Consider the following 21,307-nt stretch of genomic DNA (forward strand, 5'->3'; position numbering starts at 1 on the left):
TGTTATTTCATAGCTTTGATGTGTTCACTATTATTCTACAATGTATAACATAGTAAAAAATAAAGAAAAACCCTTGAATTAGTAGTTGTCAAGTTGACTGGTACTGTAGGTGATTGGGGTGTAATTCTGGACTTAAGTGTTTTTTATTTCCTGTTGTAACATTCTCCAATCAGACCCTGTTGTGATAATTTAATGATGAGGTAGTGGTGATGTACTGATGTCGTAGTGAAGACGTTTCTTTGGTCGTCCTCAGGTCCGAAATACTTTCCTGAAGCTGGCGTTCTGCGACATCTGTCAGAAGTTCCTGCTCAATGGGTTCCGCTGCCAGACGTGTGGCTATAAGTTCCATGAACACTGCAGCACCAAGGTTCCCACAATGTGTGTTGACTGGAGCAACATACGACAGCTGCTGTAAGACAATACACAATGCTATTGTTTAAAGTGTCACGTTTTTAAAGTCACATGTACAAGTACAGTTAAATGCCTTTTCTATATACATTGAGCTTGTCTGATGCTATAAGCTTACTGCTTGATGAAAAAAGACTCAAGAGGGAGCCAGAGATCTAGATAACCACAAGAAAAACACCTTAAGCTGACCCAACCATTCTTCTCCTGCTGGCTTTCGCAGATTCTGCCATTACTCTCCTCTTGCCGGGAATAGGCTACACGACAAGTCTATCTCATGTGGAATGCCAATTTATCTTACCATTTCTACCGATCTGCGTGCCAGTTATGGTTTTTATATGCACATTTTCATTGAACAGTTTCATTTAATTTAGAATAACTTCTTCATATCTCAAAATCATTATCATATATAGGGCTCTGGTCAGAAGTAGTGGCTAATCAAAATTCTATCCAAATCTAAATGAAACAAACTTAAGTAACTTCTATTGCCAACTATGTAGGAATAGCCTACATAAAGCCAACAAATAAAAACTGCAGCCTGCAGGTAGAAAATATTCAGCTAAAAATAAATATCCTGTAGTGTGCATTCATAAAGTATTGACTTTTTCCACATTTTATTACATTATTTAATCCATTATTGTAAAATGGATTAAATAAAAACCTCAAATCTACACACAATACCCCACAATGACAAAGTGAAAACAGGTTTTTAGAAATGTTTGCAAATGTATTTAAAATAAACATACCTTATTTACATAAGTATTCAGACCCTTTGCTATGAGACTCACAATTGAGCTCAGGTGAATCCAGTTTCCATTGATCATCCTTGAAGTTTCTACAACTTGATTGGAGTCCACCTGTGGTAAATTCAATTGATTTGACATCCCACAGTTGACAGTGCATGTCAGAGAAAGAAATAAACCATGAGGTCGAAGGAATTGTCCTTAGCGCTCCGAGACAGGATTGTGTCGAGGCACAGATCCGGGGAAGTGTACCAAAAAATGTCTGCAACATTGAAGGTCCCCAACAACACAGTGGCCTCCATCTTTCTTAAATGGAAGAAGTTTGGAACCACTAACATTCTTCCTAGAGCTGGCGCCTGGCCAAACTGAGCAAGTGGGGGAGAAGGGTCTTGGTCAGGGAGGTGACCAAGAACCTGATGGTCACTCTGACAGAGCTTCAGAGTTTCCGCCATAGAGACTGCCAGAGGTTCGGACAACAGGCCCTCCGATTTTACACACTGAACTCTATCTGAGAAGTAGTTGGTAAACCAGGCGAGGCAGTCATTTGAGAAACCAAGGCTGTAGAGTCTGCCAATAAGAATGCAATGATTGATAGAGTTGAATGCGTTGGCCGGGTCGATGAATACGGCTGCACAGTAATGTCTCTTATCGATGATGGTTATGATGTCGTTTAGGACCTTGAGCTTGGCTGAGTTGTACCAATGACCAGCTCTGGAACCAGATTGCATAGTGGAGATGGTACGGTGGAATTCGAGATGGTCGGTGATCTGTTTGTTCACATGACTTTCGAAGACTTTAGAAAGGCAGGGCAGGATGGATATAGATCTGTAACAGTTTGGGTCTAGAGTGTCTCCCCCTTTGAAGAGGGGGATGACCGCGGCAGCTTTCCAATCTTTAGGGATCTCAGACGATACGAAAGAGAGGTTGAACAGACTTGTAATAGGGGTTGTAACAATGGCGGCGGATAATTTTATGAAGAGGATCCAGATTGTCTAGCCCAGCTGATTTGTAGGGATCCAGATTCTGCAGCTCTTTCAGGACATCAGCGGTCTGGATTTGGGTGAAGGAGAAATGGTGGGGGGGGGGGGGGCTTGGGCCAGGTACTGCAGGGAGGTTGCAGAGCTGTTGGCCTGGTTTGGTGTAGCCAGGTGTAATGCGTGGCCAGCTGTAGAGAGATGCTTATTGAAATTCTCGATTATCATGTATTTATCGGTGGTGACAATGTTTCCTAAGCTAAGCTAGCCTTTGCTTTCCTGACTGTGTATATTGGTTCCAGACTTCTCTGAAAAGTTGCAAATCACAGGGATTCGAAGCTAGTGCAGGATGTTTTGTGCTGGTCAAGGGCAGTTAAGTCTGGAGTGAACGAAGGGCTATATCTGTTCCTGGTTCTACATTTTTTGAATGGGACATGCTTATTTAAGATGGTGAAGAAAGCATTTTTAAAGAATAACCAGGCATCCTCTACTGACGGAATGAGGTCAATATCCTTCCAGGATACCCGGGCCAGGTCGATTAGAAAGGCCTGCTCGCTGAAGTGTTTTAGGAAGCGTTTGACAGTGATGAGGGGTGGTCGTACGACCGCGGAGCCATTACGGATGCAGGCAATGAGGCAGTGATCGCTGAGATCTTGATTGAAAACAGCAGAGGTGTATTTGGAGGGCGAGTTAGTTAGAATGACATCTATGAGTGTGCCCGTGTTTACAGATTTGGGGTTGTACCTGGTAGGTTCATTGATCATTTGTGTGAGATTGAGGGCATCAAGCTTAGATTGTAGGACGGCCGGGGTGTGAAGCATGTCCCAGTGTCGGTGATCTAACAGTACGAACTTTGATGATAGATGGGGGGCAATCAATTCACATATGGTATTGAGGGCACAGCTGGGGGCAGAGGGAGGTCTATAGCAAGTGGCAACAGTGAGAGACTTGTTTCTGGAAAGGTGAATTTTTAGAAGTAGAAGCTCAAATTGTTTGGGTATAGACTTGGATAGCCTGCAGAGTTCTGTATTACTATCTTTGCGGTAGATTACAACACCGCCCCCTTTGGCAGTTCTATCTTGGCGGAAAATGTTATAGTTAGTGATGGAGATTTCAGGGTTTTTGGTGGTTTTCCTAAGCTAGGATTCAGACACGGCTAAGACATCCGGAATGGCAGTGTGCTTAAGCAGTGAGTAAAACAAACTTAGGGAGTAGGCTTCTAATGTTAACATGCATGAAACCAAGGCTTTTACAGTTACAGAAGTCAAGAAATGAGAGCACCTGGGGAGTGGGAGTGGAGCTAGGCACTGCAGGTCCTGGATTAACCTCCACATCACCAGAGGAACAGAGGAGAAGTAGGATAAGGGTACGGATTAAAGGCTATACGAACTGGCCGTCTTGAACGTTCGGAACAGAGCATAAAAGGAGCAGGTTTCTGGGCACGATAGCATAAGATTCAAGGCATAGTGTACAAACAAAGGTATGGTAGGATGTGAGTACATTGGAGGTAAACCTAGGCATTGAGTAATGATGAGAGAGAGATAGTCTCTAGAGACGTTTAAACCAGGTGATGTCATCGCATATGTAGGAGGTGGAACAACATGGTTGGTTAAGGCACATTGAGCAGGGCTAGAGGCTCTACAGTGAAATAAGACAGTAATCACTAACCAGGACAGTAATGGACGAGGCATATTGATATTAGAGAGAGGCATGCGTAGCCAAGTGAACATATGGGTCCAGTGAGTGGTTGGGCTGACTGGGGACACGGCGATTCAGACAGTTAGCAGGCTGATGCTAACAGTTAGTAGGCCGGGGCTAAACAAACTAGCAGTTAGCAGACCGGGTTAGCAAGCAAGCTAGCAGTTAACAGACCGGGGCTAGCAAGTTAGCCTTTGGGGGACGTCGTGATGGGGGTAAGTCTGTTTTTGCCTCTTCGTGCGGTGACGTTGATAGAGCAGTCCTGGAATTAGTAGGGTTCCAAGTAGCTCTAGGTAGCTAGCAGGCCGGTTAGCAGAATGGGCCTTCAGCGGACGTCGCGCCTGAGGGGCCTGTTGGAATCCTCGGGCAGATTATGTCGGTATTCCAGTCGTAGAGGATCGGCGGGGCTGCTGGTCTAATGCTACTGACTGCTGCTGCTGGTCTAATGCTACTGACTGCTGCTGCTGGTCTAATGCTACTGACTGCTGCTGCTGGTCTAATGCTACTGACTGCTGCTGCTGGTCTAATGCTACTGACTGCTGCTGCTGGTCTAATGCTACTGACTGCCTGCTGCTGCTGGTCTAATGCTACTGACTGACTGCTGCTGCTGGTCTAATGCTACTGACTGACTGCTTGCTGCTGGTCTAATGCTACGGACTGACTGCTTGCTGCTGGTCTAATGATACTGACTGACTGCTTGCTGCTGGTCTAATGATACTGACTGACTGCTTGCTGCTGGTCTAATGATACTGACTGACTGCTTGCTGCTGGTCTAATGATACTGACTGACTGCTTGCTGCTGGTCTAATGATACTGACTGACTGCTTGCTGCTGGTCTAATGATACTGACTGACTGCTTGCTGCTGGTCTAATGATACTGACTGACTGCTTGCTGCTGGTCTAATGATACTGACTGACTGCTTGCTGCTGGTCTAATGATACTGACTGACTGCTTGCTGCTGGTCTAATGATACTGACTGACTGCTTGCTGCTGGTCTAATGATACTGACTGACTGACTGCTATGGTGACCAGTGAGCTGAGATGAGGGGGGACTTTACCTAGCAGAGACTTGTAGATGACCTGGAGCCAGTGGGTTTGGCGACGAGTATGAAGCGAGGGCCAGCCAACGAGATCATACAGGTCGCAGTGGTGGGTAGTATATGGGGCTTTGGTGACAAAACGGATGGCACTGTGATAGACTGCATCCAATTTGCTGAGTAGAGTGTTGGAGGCTATTTTGTAAATGACATCGCAGAAGTCGAGGATCGGTAGGATGGTCAGTTTTACGAGAGTATGTTTGGCAGCATGAGTGAAGGATGCTTTGTTGCGAAATAGGAAGCCGATTCTAGGTTTAATTTTGGATTGGAGATGTTTAATGTGAGTCTAGGAGGACAGTTTAGTCTAACCAGACACCTCGGTATTTGTAGTTGTCCACATATTCTAAGTCAGAACCGTCCAGAGCGGTCAGGCGGGCAGGTGCGGGCAGTGATCGGTTGAAGAGCATGCATTTAGTTTTATTTGCATTTTAAGAGCAGTTGGAGGCCACGGAAGGAGAGTTGTATGGGATTGAAGCTCGTCTGGAGGTTAGTTAACCTGTTAGGGCTAGGGGGCAGAATTGACACGGCTGGATAAAAAAACATACCCGATTTAATCTGGTTACCACTCCTACCCAGTAACTAGAATATGCATATACTTATTACATATGGATAGAAAACACCCTAAATTTTCTAAAACTGTTTGAATGGTGTCTGTGAGTATAACAGAACTCATTTGGCAGGCAAAACCCTGAGACATTTTCTGACAGGAAGTGGATACCTGATGTGTTGTATTACCTTTAAACCTATCCCATTGAAAAACACAGGGGCTAAGGAATATTTTGGCACTTCCTATTGCTTCCACTAGATGTCACCAGCCTTTACAAAGTGTTTTGAGTCTTCTGGAGGGAGATCTGACCGAACAAGAGCCATGGAACGATGATGGCCCATTAGACACCTGGCGCGCGAGTTCATGTTGGGTACCCTCGTTCCAATACGTTATAAAAGAGTATGCATTCGTCCACCTTGAATATTATTCATGTTCTGGTTAAAAAAGGCCCTAATGATTTATGCTATACAACGTTTGACATGTTTGAACGAACGTAAATATATTTTTTCCCCTCGTTCATGACGAGAAGTCCGGCTGGCTTAGATCATGTGCTAACAAGACGGAGATTTTTGGACATAAATGATGAGCTTTTTTGAACAAAACTACATTCGTTATGGACCTGTGATACCTGGAAGTGACATCTGATGAAGAGAATCAAAGGTAATGGATTATTTACATAGTATTTTCGATTTTAGATCTCCAAAACATGACGTCTAGTCTGTATCGCAACGCGTGTTTTTCTGGGCGCAGTGCTCAGATTATTGCAAAGTGTGATTTCCCAGTAAGGTTATTTTTAAATCTGGCAAGTTGATTGCGTTCAAGAGATGTAAATCTATAATTCTTTAAATGACAATATAATATTTTACCAATGTTTTCTAATTTTAATTATTTAATTTGTGACGCTGACTTGACTGCCGGTTATTGGAGGGAAACGATTTCCTCAACATCAATGCCATAGTAAAACGCTGTTTTTGGATATAAATATGAACTTGATAGAACTAAAAATGCATGCATTGTCTAACATAATGTCCTAGGAGTGTCATCTGATGGAGATTGTAAAAGGTTAGTGCATCATTTTAGCTGGTTTTATGGTTTTGGTGACCCTGTCTTTGAATTGACAAAACATTACACACACCTCTTGTAAATGTACTGTCCTAACATACTCTAAATTTATGCTTTCGCCGTAAAACCTTTTTGAAATCGTAAAACGTGGTTAGATTAAGGAGATGTTTATCTTTCAAAGGGTGTAAAATAGTTGTATGTTTGAAAAATTTGAATTTTGACATTTATTTGGATTCAAATTTGCCGCTCTTGAAATGCACCTGCTGTTGATGGAGTGCACCACGGGTGGGACGCTTGCGTCCCACCTAGCCCATAGAGGTTAACAGTGTCCAACGAAGGGCCAGAGGTATACAGAATGATGTCGTCTGCGTAAAGGTGGATCAGAGAATCACCAGCAGCGATTCACGGGGGCGGTGGGCATGAGGTGGACAGAGGACTGATCTCTGGGGGCTATATAGGGTTTATATATATATTCTACATTGTTTTCAATGGGTCTTTCTCAGTTCGGCTTGTTTTGTACTATGCAGGTACTCTAGTGGTTAGAGCGTTGGGCCAGTAACCGAAAGGTTGCTAGATCGAATCGTTCTGCCCCTGAACAAGGCAGTTAACCCACTGTTCCTAGGCCGTCATTGTAAATAAGAATTTGTTCTTAACTGACTTGTCAAGTTGAAGGTTAAATATAAAAATACTGTTCAACTTCAACCTATAACAATTTCCTGCATTTCCTGCACTCATTTCAGATTATTTCCACACACACAAAAATACTACGCCTTTATTTTTAACCAAACATTGCGATTTAGATAAGGGGGTGAACTTTTGGAATCATGGAACTAGAATGTTTATTATAATTCTGTAGTTGGAGTATAAATAACAGTGGTCACTTTGAATACAGTGTTTGACATGACAACGAATGAAAACGCCATGGACGAGTTATTGTGACAGGGTAGGAACCAAAGTGATGTTTCCTAGGGGACCCTATAATCTTTGGCTACATTAAATCTTTATTCATGTAGATAACCTATTCATGCTTCGCCTATTCCTCTTTGATTTAGAAGATAATGCTGCACAAACGTTATGATTTAGGCCTCCACCAGCACTGGTATCAGGCTGTATTAGCTAGCTACGTTTGCTCTGACTCAGTACTTTTTATTAGCCATTTAGCTAGCTAACTAACTAACTAATGAGAGCGAGACTATAAAATGGATGTTACACACGGTGTATCACAAACAAAACATTCAAATACCGTTTATAGAAGGTAAAGTAAAAACCTAAACCGGTCCGTGCATCAATACCGGTTTATAGTAAAATACGGTATACTGCCCAGCCCTACTCGAAATCAGTTTTTTTTTTGTAAAAACATGCTGATAAAATGCGGGAGCTCATCTGTTCATGATCTCTCTCCCTCTAGTGTGTCTCAAGTCTCTCTCTCTCTCTCTCTCTCTGTCTCTCTGTCTCTCTGTCTCTCTGTCTCTCTGTCTCTCTGTCTCTCTGTCTCTCTGTCTCTCTGTCTCTCTGTCTCTCTGTCTCTCTGTCTCTCTGTCTCTCTGTCTCTCTGTCTCTCTGTCTCTCTGTCTCTCTGTCTCTCTGTCTCTCTCTCTCTGTCTCTCTGTCTCTCTCTCTCCTGTCTCTCTCTCTCTCTCTCCTGTCTCTCTCTCTCTCTCTCTCCTGTCTCTGCTTTACTGATGGTATCAGTTATGATAAGTTGGTCCCAGAACAGTCCTATAAGTCCTATTCATAATGATACTGTGATAGAGCCTGGTAAATATACTATATGTTGTAACCCTGCCTCTTCTCTCCTCCCAGCCTGTTCCCTACCCCTGGAGAGACTGGTGGTCCATCTCTCCCTCCTCTAACATCACGACGTCTGAGGGACTCGCTCTCCAGATTTCCTGTCAGGTACAAGTTTTCTCTCTCTCAATTACATTACATTTTAAGGGGCTTTATTGGCATGGGAAACATATGTTTACATTGCCAAAGGAAGTGAAATAGGTAATGAGCAAGGGAAATAAGCAATCAGTAAATGGTACTCTGTTTTAAAATAATATAGACATTTCAAATGTGTTATTGTTGGCTATGTACGTTTTGTGAAATCTTGGTTGGTGAGTGGACCGTAGTCCACACAACTAGGGTTGTTGCGGTGACCATATTACCGCCATACCAGCGGTCACGAGTCATGAAGGCAGTCAAATTCCATGTGACTGTTTAGTCACAGTAATTAGGCTTCTCCAAACTCTGATGCTGCTGCTGGTCATTAGTAACCTACCAAACTAGCTAACTACCTGGGACTCAGCACTCTATTGTCCCTCTAATCACTCTGACATCAATGCAATTTGTAATGGAAAATCTAATCAAACACTTCATGAGAGCCCATGAGCTCATGTATCTCTATAGTCTATGAAATTGAGTGAGAAAACAGAGTGATGGCCTCTATTAAAAATAGGAGGATCCCATCAGCTTTCTATAGGCTAGACCTACTATATTTATTTCTCAACTTTCCTAATAGTAAGCACATCGCTTCTCTTTACAACAGGAGTATAGCCTACCTGGCTGGCATGAAAATGAACCACAGGAAAAGAGTCCTCCATTCGCTATTAAACATGTATTTTTGCACCCGGTTTCGTGACAATTTAGAATGGTCCATTCTAAATCAAAACAAATTTCACACATACACGAAATAATATATGTAAAGACAAGATTACATCAAGAATAGTCTGATGGGTGATAATATTAGACTTGTGAATGATATATTATCACTTGTGAATGTTGCCCAGGAAGATGCTTTTCACCATAAAAATTGACCTTTTATAATAAAAACATTACATGCATAATCACATTTGCAGTCATTTTTGATAATGGTGTTTTCTGCTAATGGAACATTTGCGCTTATAGCCTACTGCCATGTGCGCATTGTTGCGCTTATAATGAAGAAATGGCCTAATAGGTTCTCAACATTTAAAGCTAAATGTTCTGATCTGTTGCGTCAGCCTCATTCTGTAAAAAAGTTTTTGTTGTTGCTTGTGGTTGTATTAATTTGAGATCTATCGTATCCCGCATCTGTCCCAGACTATGTTTGGAATATATATTTCTTGCACAGAATAGAGTAGGTCAACTTTTGTACTATGGGGTATAGTAGATTGACAGGCTAGTGCTTTTGCTGTTCGTTAGGCCTACTCATCTTGTTGGCTGACGACAAAGTAAATGTGGACAGTTCTTCCAATATCTTCAATATGCACTCTGGAATTGGATAAGGCGCACGGAGTTGCGTCCCCGATGTGTCTGTCTTCACTTGTAGCTTGTGAGAAAGACCCGATCATGAGGTGCGTTGGAGTGCGAAACACACAGGGAGAAGGCCACAACAGAACACTCCGGGCCAAGGGCACAACGGCCACTGGCCGCAAAAGGCATGGATTTTTTTTGCATTACGGCAACACAAGGGGGATGCCGGCATGAAATTCAAGGCATTATCAAGTGCTTGTCAAATTGTGAATGAGAGACTGATGAAGTGTGTGCAGCCTGCGCAAAAATCAAAGCAGAACTCATACCTTTTCATGCGACTTTTTTCAAATTCTCATTAGTTGTCATCATGCAGCCTTAAAATGTATTAAATATATATATATATAGCCCAATGTTTGTAGAACTAACGTTACATAAATAACTCTTAACCTCTCTGGGCTAGGCGGGACGAATTCGTCCCACCTACGTAACAGCCACTTGCAGCCTGTGGCGCGATTTTCAAAACATTAAAAATCCTATTACTTCAATTTCTCAAACATATGACTATTTTACAGCTATTTAAAGACAAGACTCTCGTTAATCTAACCACACTGTCCGATTTCAAAAAGGCTTTACAACGAAAGCAAAACATTAGATTATGTCAGCAGAGTACCCAGCCAGAAATAATCAGACACCCATTTTTCAAGCCAGCATATAATGTCACCAAAACCCAGAAGACAGCTAAATGCAGCACTCACCTTTGATGATCTTCATCAGATGACAACCCTAGGACATTATGTTATACAATACATGCATGTTTTGTTCAATCAAGTTCATGTTTATATCAAAAACCAGCTTTTTACATTAGCATGTGACGTTCAGAACTAGCATACCCCCCGCAAACTTCCGGGGAATTCGTTAACATTTTACTAAATTACTCACGATAAACGTTCACAAAAAGCATAACAATTATTTTAAGAATTATAGATACAGACTCGATATGCACTCGATATGTCCGATTTTAAAATAGCTTTTTGGTGAAAGCACATTTTGCAATATTCTAAGTACATAGCCCAGGCATCACGGGCTCGCTATTTAGACACCCGGCAAGTTTAGCACTCACCATAATCATATTTACTATTATAAAAGTTTCATTACCTTTTGTTGTCTTTGTCAGAATATCACACCCAGGACTGCTACTTCAATAACAAATGTTGGTTTGGTCCAAAATAATCCATCGTTATATCCGAATAGCGGCGTTTTGTTCGTGCGTTCCAGACACTATCCGAAATGGTAAAGAAGTGTCGCGCGCAATTCGTGACAATAAAATTCTAAATATTCCATTACCGTACTTCGAAGCATGTCAACCGCTGTTTAAAATCAATTTTTACGCCATTTTTCTCGTAGAAAAGCGATAATATTCCGACAGGGAATCTCCTTTTCGGCAAACAGAGGAAAAAATCACAAAGGCGGGGGCGGTCGGGTCACGCGCATAAGCCCAGAGTCCCTTGATCGGCCACTTGAGAAAGGCGATAATGTGTTTCAGCCTGGGGCTGGAATGACGACATTCTGTTTTTTCCCGGGCTCTGAGCGCCTATGGACGACGTGGGAAGTGTCACGTTAGAGCAGAGATCCTTAGTAAATGATAGAGATGGAAAAGAAGTTCAAGAAATGGTCAGACAGGCCACTTCCTGTAAAGGAATCTCTCAGGTTTTGACCTGCCATTTGAGTTCTGTTATACTCAGACACCATTCAAACAGTTTTAGAAACTTTAGGGTATTTTCTATCCATATGTAATAAGTATATGCATATTCTAGTTACTGGGTAGGAGTGGTAACCAGATTAAATCGGGTATGTTTTTTATCCAGCTGTGTCAATACTGCCCCCTAGCCCTAACAGGTTAAGCATATAGGAGTACCTATTTCCTTGTTAACCACTCAACACAGAATAGCTGCATGTGTGTTCTACCTCCAATCTTTTTGAGAAAATATCCTTTCTATTTTATTCAGATACAGTACTATTAAATATTAAATGATGCCACAGAATTCTAAGAAAATCTAGTGTGCTAAATTAACTAGTGTAGCCCCACAGCCACATCAGGACCAGCTAAATGAACTAGTGTAGCCCACAGCCACATCAGGACCTGCTAAATTAACTAGTGTCGCCCCACAGCCACATCAGGACCTGCTAAATGAACTAGTGTAGCCCACAGCCACATCAGGACCTGCTAAATTAACTAGTGTAGCCCACAGCCACATCAGGACCTGCTAAATTAACTAGTGTAGTCCACAGCCACATCAGGACCTGCTAAATTAACTAGTGTAGCCCCACAGCCACATCAGGACCTGCTAAATGAACTAGTGTAGCCCCATAGCCACATCAGGACCTAACATAAGGACAACTCAGAGTATGTTATTCTGTTCTTCTGAAATAGACTACATTTTCTTCATATCATGTTTCTTTAGACCGGTCTAAAATAAATAATGGATTTATTGTGATGGTATAGGCTATATTACATGGATTTATTAAGACTTTTTTAAATGTAGATGTTCCAAAGGTCTACATCAGTGGCTTGTAGAATATGTGTGGAAGCCAGGAGAAGATAAAGGTGTTTAAGTTAATTCATGACCAATTACCGTGAGAACAACAGTTATTTGCTTGACAATCACCGGCAGATTAAATTTCATGACAGCCACAGCCCTACTCACAACCAGCGGGAAATGGGTTTGATAATAGATTGAAGTATTTTTAGCCAGATCCTAATTGGGATGTGGAGTTTTTTGTTACTTTTGATTGCTTCTTGCCATGTCTCGTGCACCTGAGCTTAATTTCGAGTCTCATAGCAAAGGGTCTGAATACTTATGTAAATGTGATATTTCAGTATTTTTTTTTTTTTTATTAGATTTTTTTTTAGCTTTGTCATTATGGGGTATTGTATGTAGATTGAGGAAACAAATATTGAATCAATTTTAAAGTAAGGCTGTAATTTAACAAAGTGGGAAAAGTCAAGGGGTCTGAATACTTTTCGAATGCGCTGTATAAACTGTATTCTAGTCAATGACACTCCGGCATGGCTCATCCTAATATATTTATTTTACTTTAGATTTGTGTGTGTGTGTTGTTGTGTAATGTTAGATACTACTGCACTGTTGGAGCTAGGAACACAAGCATTTCGCGACACTCGCAATAACATCTGCATGTGACCAAGACAATTTGATTTGATGCTGTCAAGTAGGTGTTTGTCCCCCTGTTTTTTAAAATTTTTTATTTCACCTTTATTTAACCAGGTAGGCTAGTTGAGAACAAGTCCTTTATTTAACCAGGTGGCTAGTTGAGAACAAGTCCTTTATTTAACCAGGTAGGCTAGTTGAGAACAAGTCCTTTATTTAACCAGGTAGGCTAGTTGAGAACAAGTCCTTTATTTAACCAGGTAGGCCAGTTGAGAACAAGTCCTTTATTTAACCAGGTAGGCTAGTTGAGAACAAGTTCTCATTTACAACTGCGACCTGGCCAAGATAAAGCGTAGCAGTTCAACACATACAACAACACAGAGTTACACATGGAATAAACTAATGTACAGTCAATAATACAGTAGAAAAAGTCTATATACAGTGTGTGCAAATGAGGTAAGATAATGGAGGTAAGGGAATAAATAGGCCATGGTGTCGAAGTAATTAAAAATACCAATTAAACACTGGAGTGATAGATGTGCAAGTAGAGATACTGGGGTGCAAAGGAGCAAGATAAATACAGTATGGGGATGAGGTAGTTGGCTGGGCTATGTACAGATGGGCTATGTGCAGTGATCTGTGAGCTGCTCTGACAGCTGGTGCTTAAAGCTAGTGAGGGAGAAGCTGTCTTCATTGAAGTTGGATATTCTAGTGGGGTGGGGATCTAGGTAGCACACAGGAAGACATTATTTTTCTCTGTTGATCGATTCCCTTTTGAATTTCTAGCCAGATGTAAAATGTTCCTGTTTTAATCTATTTAATAGAGTGGGATATGTCTGCTCTATACTAAATTAGCACTGCGGCATGCCAGGGGATGGTCTGTGTGGAAGATTAGGTTGTTTTACATTTTTGTAGCAGTCAGCAAACATTGGCTCAGGATTTTCCGTGAGGAGCTTCTTTTTGTGCCTTCTCATTTTTTTTTACATCCAGGGGTTGTATTGTTATGACCTCTGCACTGTATTGTAATGACCTCTGCACAGAGGGAGGGAGCTTTAAAGTCCTCTGCATTTGGGTCGGGGAGGCTGTGAAACTATCCTGCCATTGTTGGGCTCGAGGGCTTTGACACCTCTCACTTCACACCACAGTGCTTATTGAAGTTGTATCTGGATCTGTTCTGTCCTAGTAACCTTAGTATCCAGTCCTTATAAATGAAAATAGATTATTGTGATGTCTTTTTGTTCTTGGCTTTAAAAGTAGCTTCAGACTAAACATGACTCACTCAGTTCCAGGTTGGATGGTAGTTTCAGGTTTCTGCTTCTTTTGCTGGTCGTTGGTTTGCCAGAGCATTTGCTCTGTAGTCCTTGGGAATAAGAATCTTTGGTAGTAGAATCCTTCCAGGTAATTTGGTCCAAAATCAGGTTGTAGGTTTGGAGTTTTGATTTGGAGTAAAGGTTATGTTGTGGAGGGTAGTATCCTGTATAAATCCAAGTTTCTACAAATCTAAATCCACCTTTCTATAAAAATAAGCCAGGCCCACCCACTGGGCTGCCAGCCCCAGCCAATCAGGAGTTTTTTCCCCACAAAAGGGCTTTATTACAGACATAAATACTCTTCAGTTTCACCATCTGCCCAGGTGGCTGGTCTAAGACGGTCCCGCAGGTGAAAAGAAGCGTGTTACACATGGTCTGTGAGTTGAGGTCGGTTGGACATACTGCCATCTAAAACAACGTTGGAGACGGCTTGTGGTAGAGAATTGAACATTCAATTCTCTGGCAGCAGCTCTGGTGGACATTCCTGCAGTCAGCATGCCAATTGCATGCTCCCTCAAAACATGAGACATCTGTGGCATTGTGTTGTGTGTCTCAACTACACATTATAGTGGCCTTTTATTGTCCCCAGCACAAGGTGCACCTGTGTAATGATCATGCTGTTTAATCACCTTCTTGATATGCCACACCTGTCGGGTGGGTGGAGTATCTTGGTAAAGTAGAAATGCTCACTAACAGGGATGTAAAGAAGTATTTGACCCAGCCTTCTGCGGGCTAGAGGGAGGGGCCCCAGCCCTCTGCGGGCTAGAGGGAGGGGCCCCAGCCCTCTGCGGGCTAGAGGGAGGGGCGGTGAATGCAAAGCTAAAGCCAAAATGGATTAGACTTTTTGTCTAGCAAAGTTCATTATAAACCTATCCTTTAAATTGTCCAGAGTCCTTAGATGGATTAAGATACTGTTTGAACACTTATCCATAGTCGTCAGTGAGCTGTACAGTATAAAGTGTGGATGGTTGATGTTAGTCATATATATATATATATATTCTGTCTCTCGGCTCCCACCACAGACACTCTACCCTCCATGCCTTCAACCAGGCCCCTGGGTCTGTACTGGGGGCTGGACCGGCTGTGCTCTCCCACCGACTGAGATCCACATCCACCCCCAACGTACACATGGTCAGCACCACCCTGCCGCTGGACAGCACCGCCTTCAAGGTAACCCCTAACTCTAACCCCTAACGTACACATGATCAGCACCACCCTGCTGCTGATTTTTGTTCAGTATAGTTAGGAGCGGCCGCGCCTCTCGGGGCGGCAGGTAGCCTAGTGGTTAGAGCCTAGTGGTTAGAGCCTAGTGGTTAGAGCCTAGTGGTTAGAGCCTAGTGGTTAGAGCCTAGTGGTTAGAGCCTAGTGGTTAGAGCCTAGTGGTTAGAGCCTAGTGGTTAGAGCCTAGTGGTTAGAGCCTAGTGGTTAGAGCCTAGTGGTTAGAGCCTAGTGGTTAGAGCCTAGTGGTTAGAGCGTTGGACTAGTAACCGAAAGGTAAAAATCTGTCGTTCTGCCCCTGAACAAGGCAGTTAACCCACTGTTCCTAGGCCGTCATTGTAAATAAGAACATGTTCTTAACTGACTTGCCTAGTTAAATAAAGGTAAAATAAACATCTCTAGTTTGGCTAAAAGGATAGGCATAACAGTTAGGAGTAGACAGGACAAGAGCTTTAGAGACTACACGGCTGTAATTTGATACCTGCTTCAAGCTGTGTCACCTCTGATTGGCTCCCAGCCAGGGTTACGTGAATATGTATTACTCAGCCAATCAGAGCCTGTCACCGTGGGGCACTATTAAACATAAAGGGCAGTAAAGAGGCTACCTGTGTCTCAGAGGGAAGTAGAGTTGTATGATTCTGTCATGTTCAACATGCTATAAATGTACTGTTAGATTTGATGATATGAGGGCTTTGGCTATAAATATACTAATAATCTCTCCCCTTCTCTTATTTCACAGGATGCCATGAGAAGTCATGAATCTGGTAACTACTTTAACCACATACGGTGAAATGATGTCACTGTATTTCAATGTACTATTGTCGTGGTGAGAAATGGACAGTGGTGGAAAAAGTACTAAATTGTCATACTTGAGTAAAAGTAAAGATGCCTTAATAGAAAGTTACTCAAGTAAAAGTCTCCCAGTAAAATACTACTTGAGTAAAAGTCTAGAAGTATTTGGGTTTAAAAATACTTAAGTATCAAAAGTAAATGGAATTGATAAAAATGTACTTAAGTATCAAAAGTAAAAGTATAAATAATTTAGAATTCCTTATATTAAGCAAACCCGACGGCACCATTTTCTTTTTATTGACGGATAGCCAGGGTCACACTCCAACACTCTGACATCATTTACAAACGAAGCATTTGTGTTTAGTTAGTCCGCCAGATCAGATGCAGTAGGGACCAGGGATGTTCTCTTGATAAGTGTGTGAATTGGACAATTTTCCTGTCAAAATGTAACGAGTACTTTTGGATGTCAGAGAAAATGTATGGAGTAAAAAGTACATTATTTTCTTTCGGAATGTCGTAAGGTAAAAGTTGCCAGAAATAGTAAAGTACAGATACCTCCTAAAATACTTAGGTAGTACTTAAAAATATTTTCACTTAAGTATTTTACACTACTGGAAATGGAGTTAGAATGAAGACATGCCTGTCTCTCTCCTCATCTCAATTCAATGGGGCTTTATCGGCATGGGAAGCATATGTTTCATGGGTTCTCTCAGTGCAGGTCCTTCAGGAGGGGGGTCCCGCAGGTCTGGGAGGGGGGTCCCGCAGGTCTGGGAGGGGGGTCCCGCAGGTCTGGGAGGGGGGTCCCGCAGGTCTGGGAGGGGGGTCCCGCAGGTCTGGGTGGGGTGTCTCGCTGGTCTGGGTGGGGTGTCTCGCTGGTCTGGGTGGGGTGTCTCGCTGGTCTGGGTGGGGTGTCTCCCTGGTCTGGGTGGGGTGTCTCCCTGGTCTGGGTGGGGTGTCTCGCTGGTCTGGGTGCGGCGTCTCCCTGGTCTGGGTGCGGCGTCTCCCTGGTCTGGGTGCGGCGTCTCCCTGGTCTGGGTGCGGCGTCTCCCTGGTCTGGGTGGGGTGTCTCCCTGGTCTGGGTGGGGTGTCTCGCTGGTCTGGGTGGGGTGTCTGGGTGGGGTGTCTCCCTGGTCTGGGTGGGGTGTCTCCCTGGTCTGGGTGCGGCGTCTCCCTGGTCTGGGTGGGGCGTCTCCCTGGTCTGGGTGGGGTGTCTCGCTGGTCTGGGTGGGGTGTCTCCCTGGTCTGGGTGGGGTGTCTCCCTGGTCTGGGTGGGGTGTCTCGCTGGTCTGGGTGGGGTGTCTCGCTGGTCTGGGTGGGGTGTCTCGCTGGTCTGGGTGGGGTGTCTCGCTGGTCTGGGTGGGGTGTCTCGCTGGTCTGGGTGGGGTGTCTCGCTGGTCTGGGTGGGGTGTCTCGCTGGTCTGGGTGGGGCGTCTCGCTGGTCTGGGTGGGGCGTCTCGCTGGTCTGGGTGGGGTGTCTGGGTGGGGTGTCTCCCTGGTCTGGGTGGGGTGTCTCCCTGGTCTGGGTGCGGCGTCTCCCTGGTCTGGGTGGGGCGTCTCCCTGGTCTGGGTGGGGCGTCTCCCTGGTCTGGGTGGGGTGTCTCCCTGGTCTGGGTGGGGTGTCTCCCTGGTCTGGGTGCGGCGTCTCCCTGGTCTGGGTGGGGTGTCTCCCGCAGGTCTGGGTGGGGTGTCTCGCTGGTCTGGGTGGGGGGTCTGTTGCTCCTGTGTGAGGTGCTGGGTCTACGGTTGAGGCTGACGTCCTTCAGGGTCCTGGTAAAAGTTGTGATTGCTGTCTTGTAGAGGTGGACTTGGTCGTTAAGGCTGTTCAAGTCCAGGGTGGGGTGGTGGGCCAGGTTGACATTAGGTTTTGAGGCACAGTCTCGTGAAAAGCTTGCATTCACCCGCTGTATGGTGGCAGGGTGAACATCTTTTCGTGGTAGCAGGGTGGAGATAACCACTTGTGCGTTGGGGAAAGTGGAAGAAGCTTTTCCAATCACTCCCTTGAGTGCTGTGGACACACTTTCCTGCTGGACCCTCAGGCCATTTGTGCCCATGTGAATTATGATGTGTCTGGGGGATCCTAGTCTGTCCTCTGACAACAGCTCCATGCCTAGTCTTTGGGCACCAGAGTTTAGTCCCCTTAGTCTTTCGGAAAAAGTTTATCCTCTTGAATGTACAGTCGGAAGTTTACATACACCTTAGCCAAATACATTTAAACTCAGTTTTTCACAATTCCTGACATTTTAATCCTAGTAAAAAAATTCCCTGTCTTAGATCAGCTAGGATCACCACTTTATTTTAAGAATGTGAAATGTCAGAATAATAGTAGAGAGAATGATTGATTTATTTCAGGTTTTATTTCTTTCATCACATTCCCAGTGGGTAAGAAGTTTACATACACTCAATTAGTATTTGGTAGCATTGCCTTTAAATTGTTTAACTTGGGTCAAATATTTCAGGTAGCCTTCCACAAGCTTCCCACAATAAGTTGGGTGAATGTTGGTGTAACTGAGTCAGGTTTGTAGGCCTCCTTGCCCGCACCTGCTTTTTCATTTCTGCCCACACATTTTCTATAGGATTGAGATCAGGGCTTTGTGATGGCCACTCCAATACCTTGACTTTATGGTCCTTAAGCCATTTTGCCACAACTTTGGAAGTATGCTTGGGGTCATTGTCCATTTGGAAGACCCATTTGTGACCAAGCTTTAACTTCCTGACTGATGTCATGAGATGTTTCAAAATATCCACATCTCATGATGCCATCTATTTTGTGAAGTGCACCAGTCCCTCCTGCAGCAAAGCACCCCCACAACATGATGCTGCCACCCCCATGCTTCACGGTTGGGATGGTGTTCTTCGCCTTGCAAGCCTCCCCCCTTTTCCTCCAAACATAATGATGGTCATTATGGCCAAACAGTTCTATTTTCGTTTCATCAGACCAGAGAACATTTCTCCAAAAAGTACGATCATTGTCCCCATGTGCAGTTGCAAACCGTAGTCTGGCTTTTTTATGGCGGTTTTGGAGCAGTGGCTTCTTCCTTGCTGTGCGGCCTTTCAGGTTGTCGATATAGGACTCGTTTTACTGTGGATATAGATACTTTTGTACCCGTTTCCTCCAGCATCTTCACAAGGTCCTTTGCTGTCGTTCTGGGATTGATTTGCACTTTTCGCACCAAAGTACGTTCATCTCTAGGAGACAGAACGCGTCTCCTTCCTGAGTGGTACGACGGCTGCGTGGTCCCATGGTGTTTATACTTGCGTACTATTGTTTGTTCAGATGAACGTGGTACCTTCAGACGTTTTGAAAATGCTCCCAAGGATGAACCAGACTTGTGGAGGTCTCCAATTTTTTTAAATTTTTTCCCCCATGATGTCAAAGAAGCACTGAGTTTGAAGGTGGACCTTGAAATACATCCACAGGTACACCTCCAATTGACTCAAATTATGTCAATTAGCCTATCAGAAGCTTCTAAAGCCATGACATCATTTTCTGGAATTTTCCAAGCTGTTTAAAGGCACAATCAGTTTTCCTTGATGGTCCTTGGTAGTAATAGTCCAATCCAAACCTAAAACCTTGATTTTTTTGGACAAAATTACCAGAATGAAGGTTTTGATGTTGAGGTTAGTATCCTGTATAAGTCCTTGCGAATTTTTTTTACTAGTTTATCAACATTTATCCAACTGTAATTCTATCTTTAAGCAGAAGAACTCAGGAGCCCATGAGCTCACTACCTCTCTCGCTCTCTCTCTCCTTGTCTCTCTATCTCTCTCTCCCCCTCCCTGTCTCATCTCTCTCCTTGTCCCTCAACTCTCTCTCCTCGTCTCTCTCTCCTATTTCTCTCTCCTTCTCTCTCGTCTCTCCTCTCTCTCCTCCTCTCCCTCCCAACTCTTTCTCCCATCTCTCTCCTCATCGCTCTCATCTCTCACCTCATCTCTCTCTCTTCCATCTGTGTGTCATCTCTCTCTTCCATCTCTCTATGTTTCCAGAGAGCCCTTCCGACCTCAGTCTAACATGTTGGTCCCAGTCCGTCTCGTCCCGAGCGCCAGCCCCCATGCACAAGGAGAGGGCTGGCTCCTCTAACACTCAGGTGAAAAACAGAATGGTAAGTTGAGAGGAAGAGGAAGGCGCTAACCTGTTTCTCAGGTTCTGGATGTATTTGTCATTTCTGCTCTAGATCATCTTTATGTACTGTATGTGACATCAATAGCTCACAGTACCGATCTCTCTCTCTCTCTCTCCCTCCCACAGCGTCCCAGAGATAAGAGAGCTTCCTCTTACTACTGGGAGATCGAGGCCAGTGAGGTGGTTCTCCAGAACAGGATCGGCTCTGGCTCGTTCGGGACAGTCTACAAAGGGAAGTGGCACGGTGAGTGGTGTTGACAGACAGGTCCTGGCCTTGGGGATAGGACCTGGGAGCTTATTTTTATTTTTCTCTTCACCAGGTGATGTAGCAGTGAAGATCCTGAAGGTGGTAGATCCAACTCCAGAACAATTCCAGGCCTTCAGGAACGAAGTGGCTGTCCTCAGGTCAGATATTAGTAAGACTTGACTTGTAGAGTTTGTCCAGGGCTCTCAATGAGACAAAGAAATAAAAACCCTAAATAAATCTGGATATCTAAATAAAAGTCCCACTCTCCTCCACTGGACACCGTAATGAGGCTGTGAATGAACTGAGAGAGAAAGCACGCAGGACATTCTGCACCCATAAAAACATAATTGAAATACCTATTCAAATTTGGTTAAAACTTATTGAATGTGTCATTGAACCAACTGCCTTTCATGGCAGCGAGTTGTGGGGTCCAATTACAAAACAAGATTTCACACAAACGGACAAACACCCAATTGAAACCCTGCCTGCAGAGTTCTGTAAGATTATCCTTCATGTCCAGAGGAAAACTACAAACAATGCATGCAGGGCAGAATTAGGCCAATATCCACTAATAATAAAAACTCAGAAAAGAGTAATTAAGTTTTGGAAACATCTAAAATACAGTGACCCCCTCTCATATCATTACCAAGCCCTGCAATGCCAAGAGCTGAGCAAAGAAAAGAGTCCCCTCATCCAGCTGGTCCTGGGGG

At 43.8% G+C, this 21,307-nt stretch overlaps 1 protein-coding gene across 2 annotated transcripts in view; it reads left to right on the top strand.

Moving 5' to 3' along the window:
• The window catches only part of raf1b (Raf-1 proto-oncogene, serine/threonine kinase b), a 68,444-nt gene that overhangs the window by 18,446 nt on the left and 28,691 nt on the right, over positions 1-21,307 (top strand). For both annotated transcript variants that reach the window (XM_045704992.2, NM_001123524.1), the window contains 7 exon segments: positions 254-411; positions 8,331-8,423; positions 15,243-15,390; positions 16,178-16,202; positions 20,215-20,330; positions 20,477-20,594; positions 20,671-20,755. In XM_045704992.2, the coding sequence (XP_045560948.1) occupies positions 254-411; positions 8,331-8,423; positions 15,243-15,390; positions 16,178-16,202; positions 20,215-20,330; positions 20,477-20,594; positions 20,671-20,755 (743 nt within the window).

This window comes from Salmo salar, chromosome 22 (genome assembly GCF_965601325.2).
Source record: "Salmo salar chromosome 22, fSalSal1, whole genome shotgun sequence".
NCBI classification, from domain to species: Eukaryota; Metazoa; Chordata; class Actinopteri; order Salmoniformes; family Salmonidae; genus Salmo; species Salmo salar.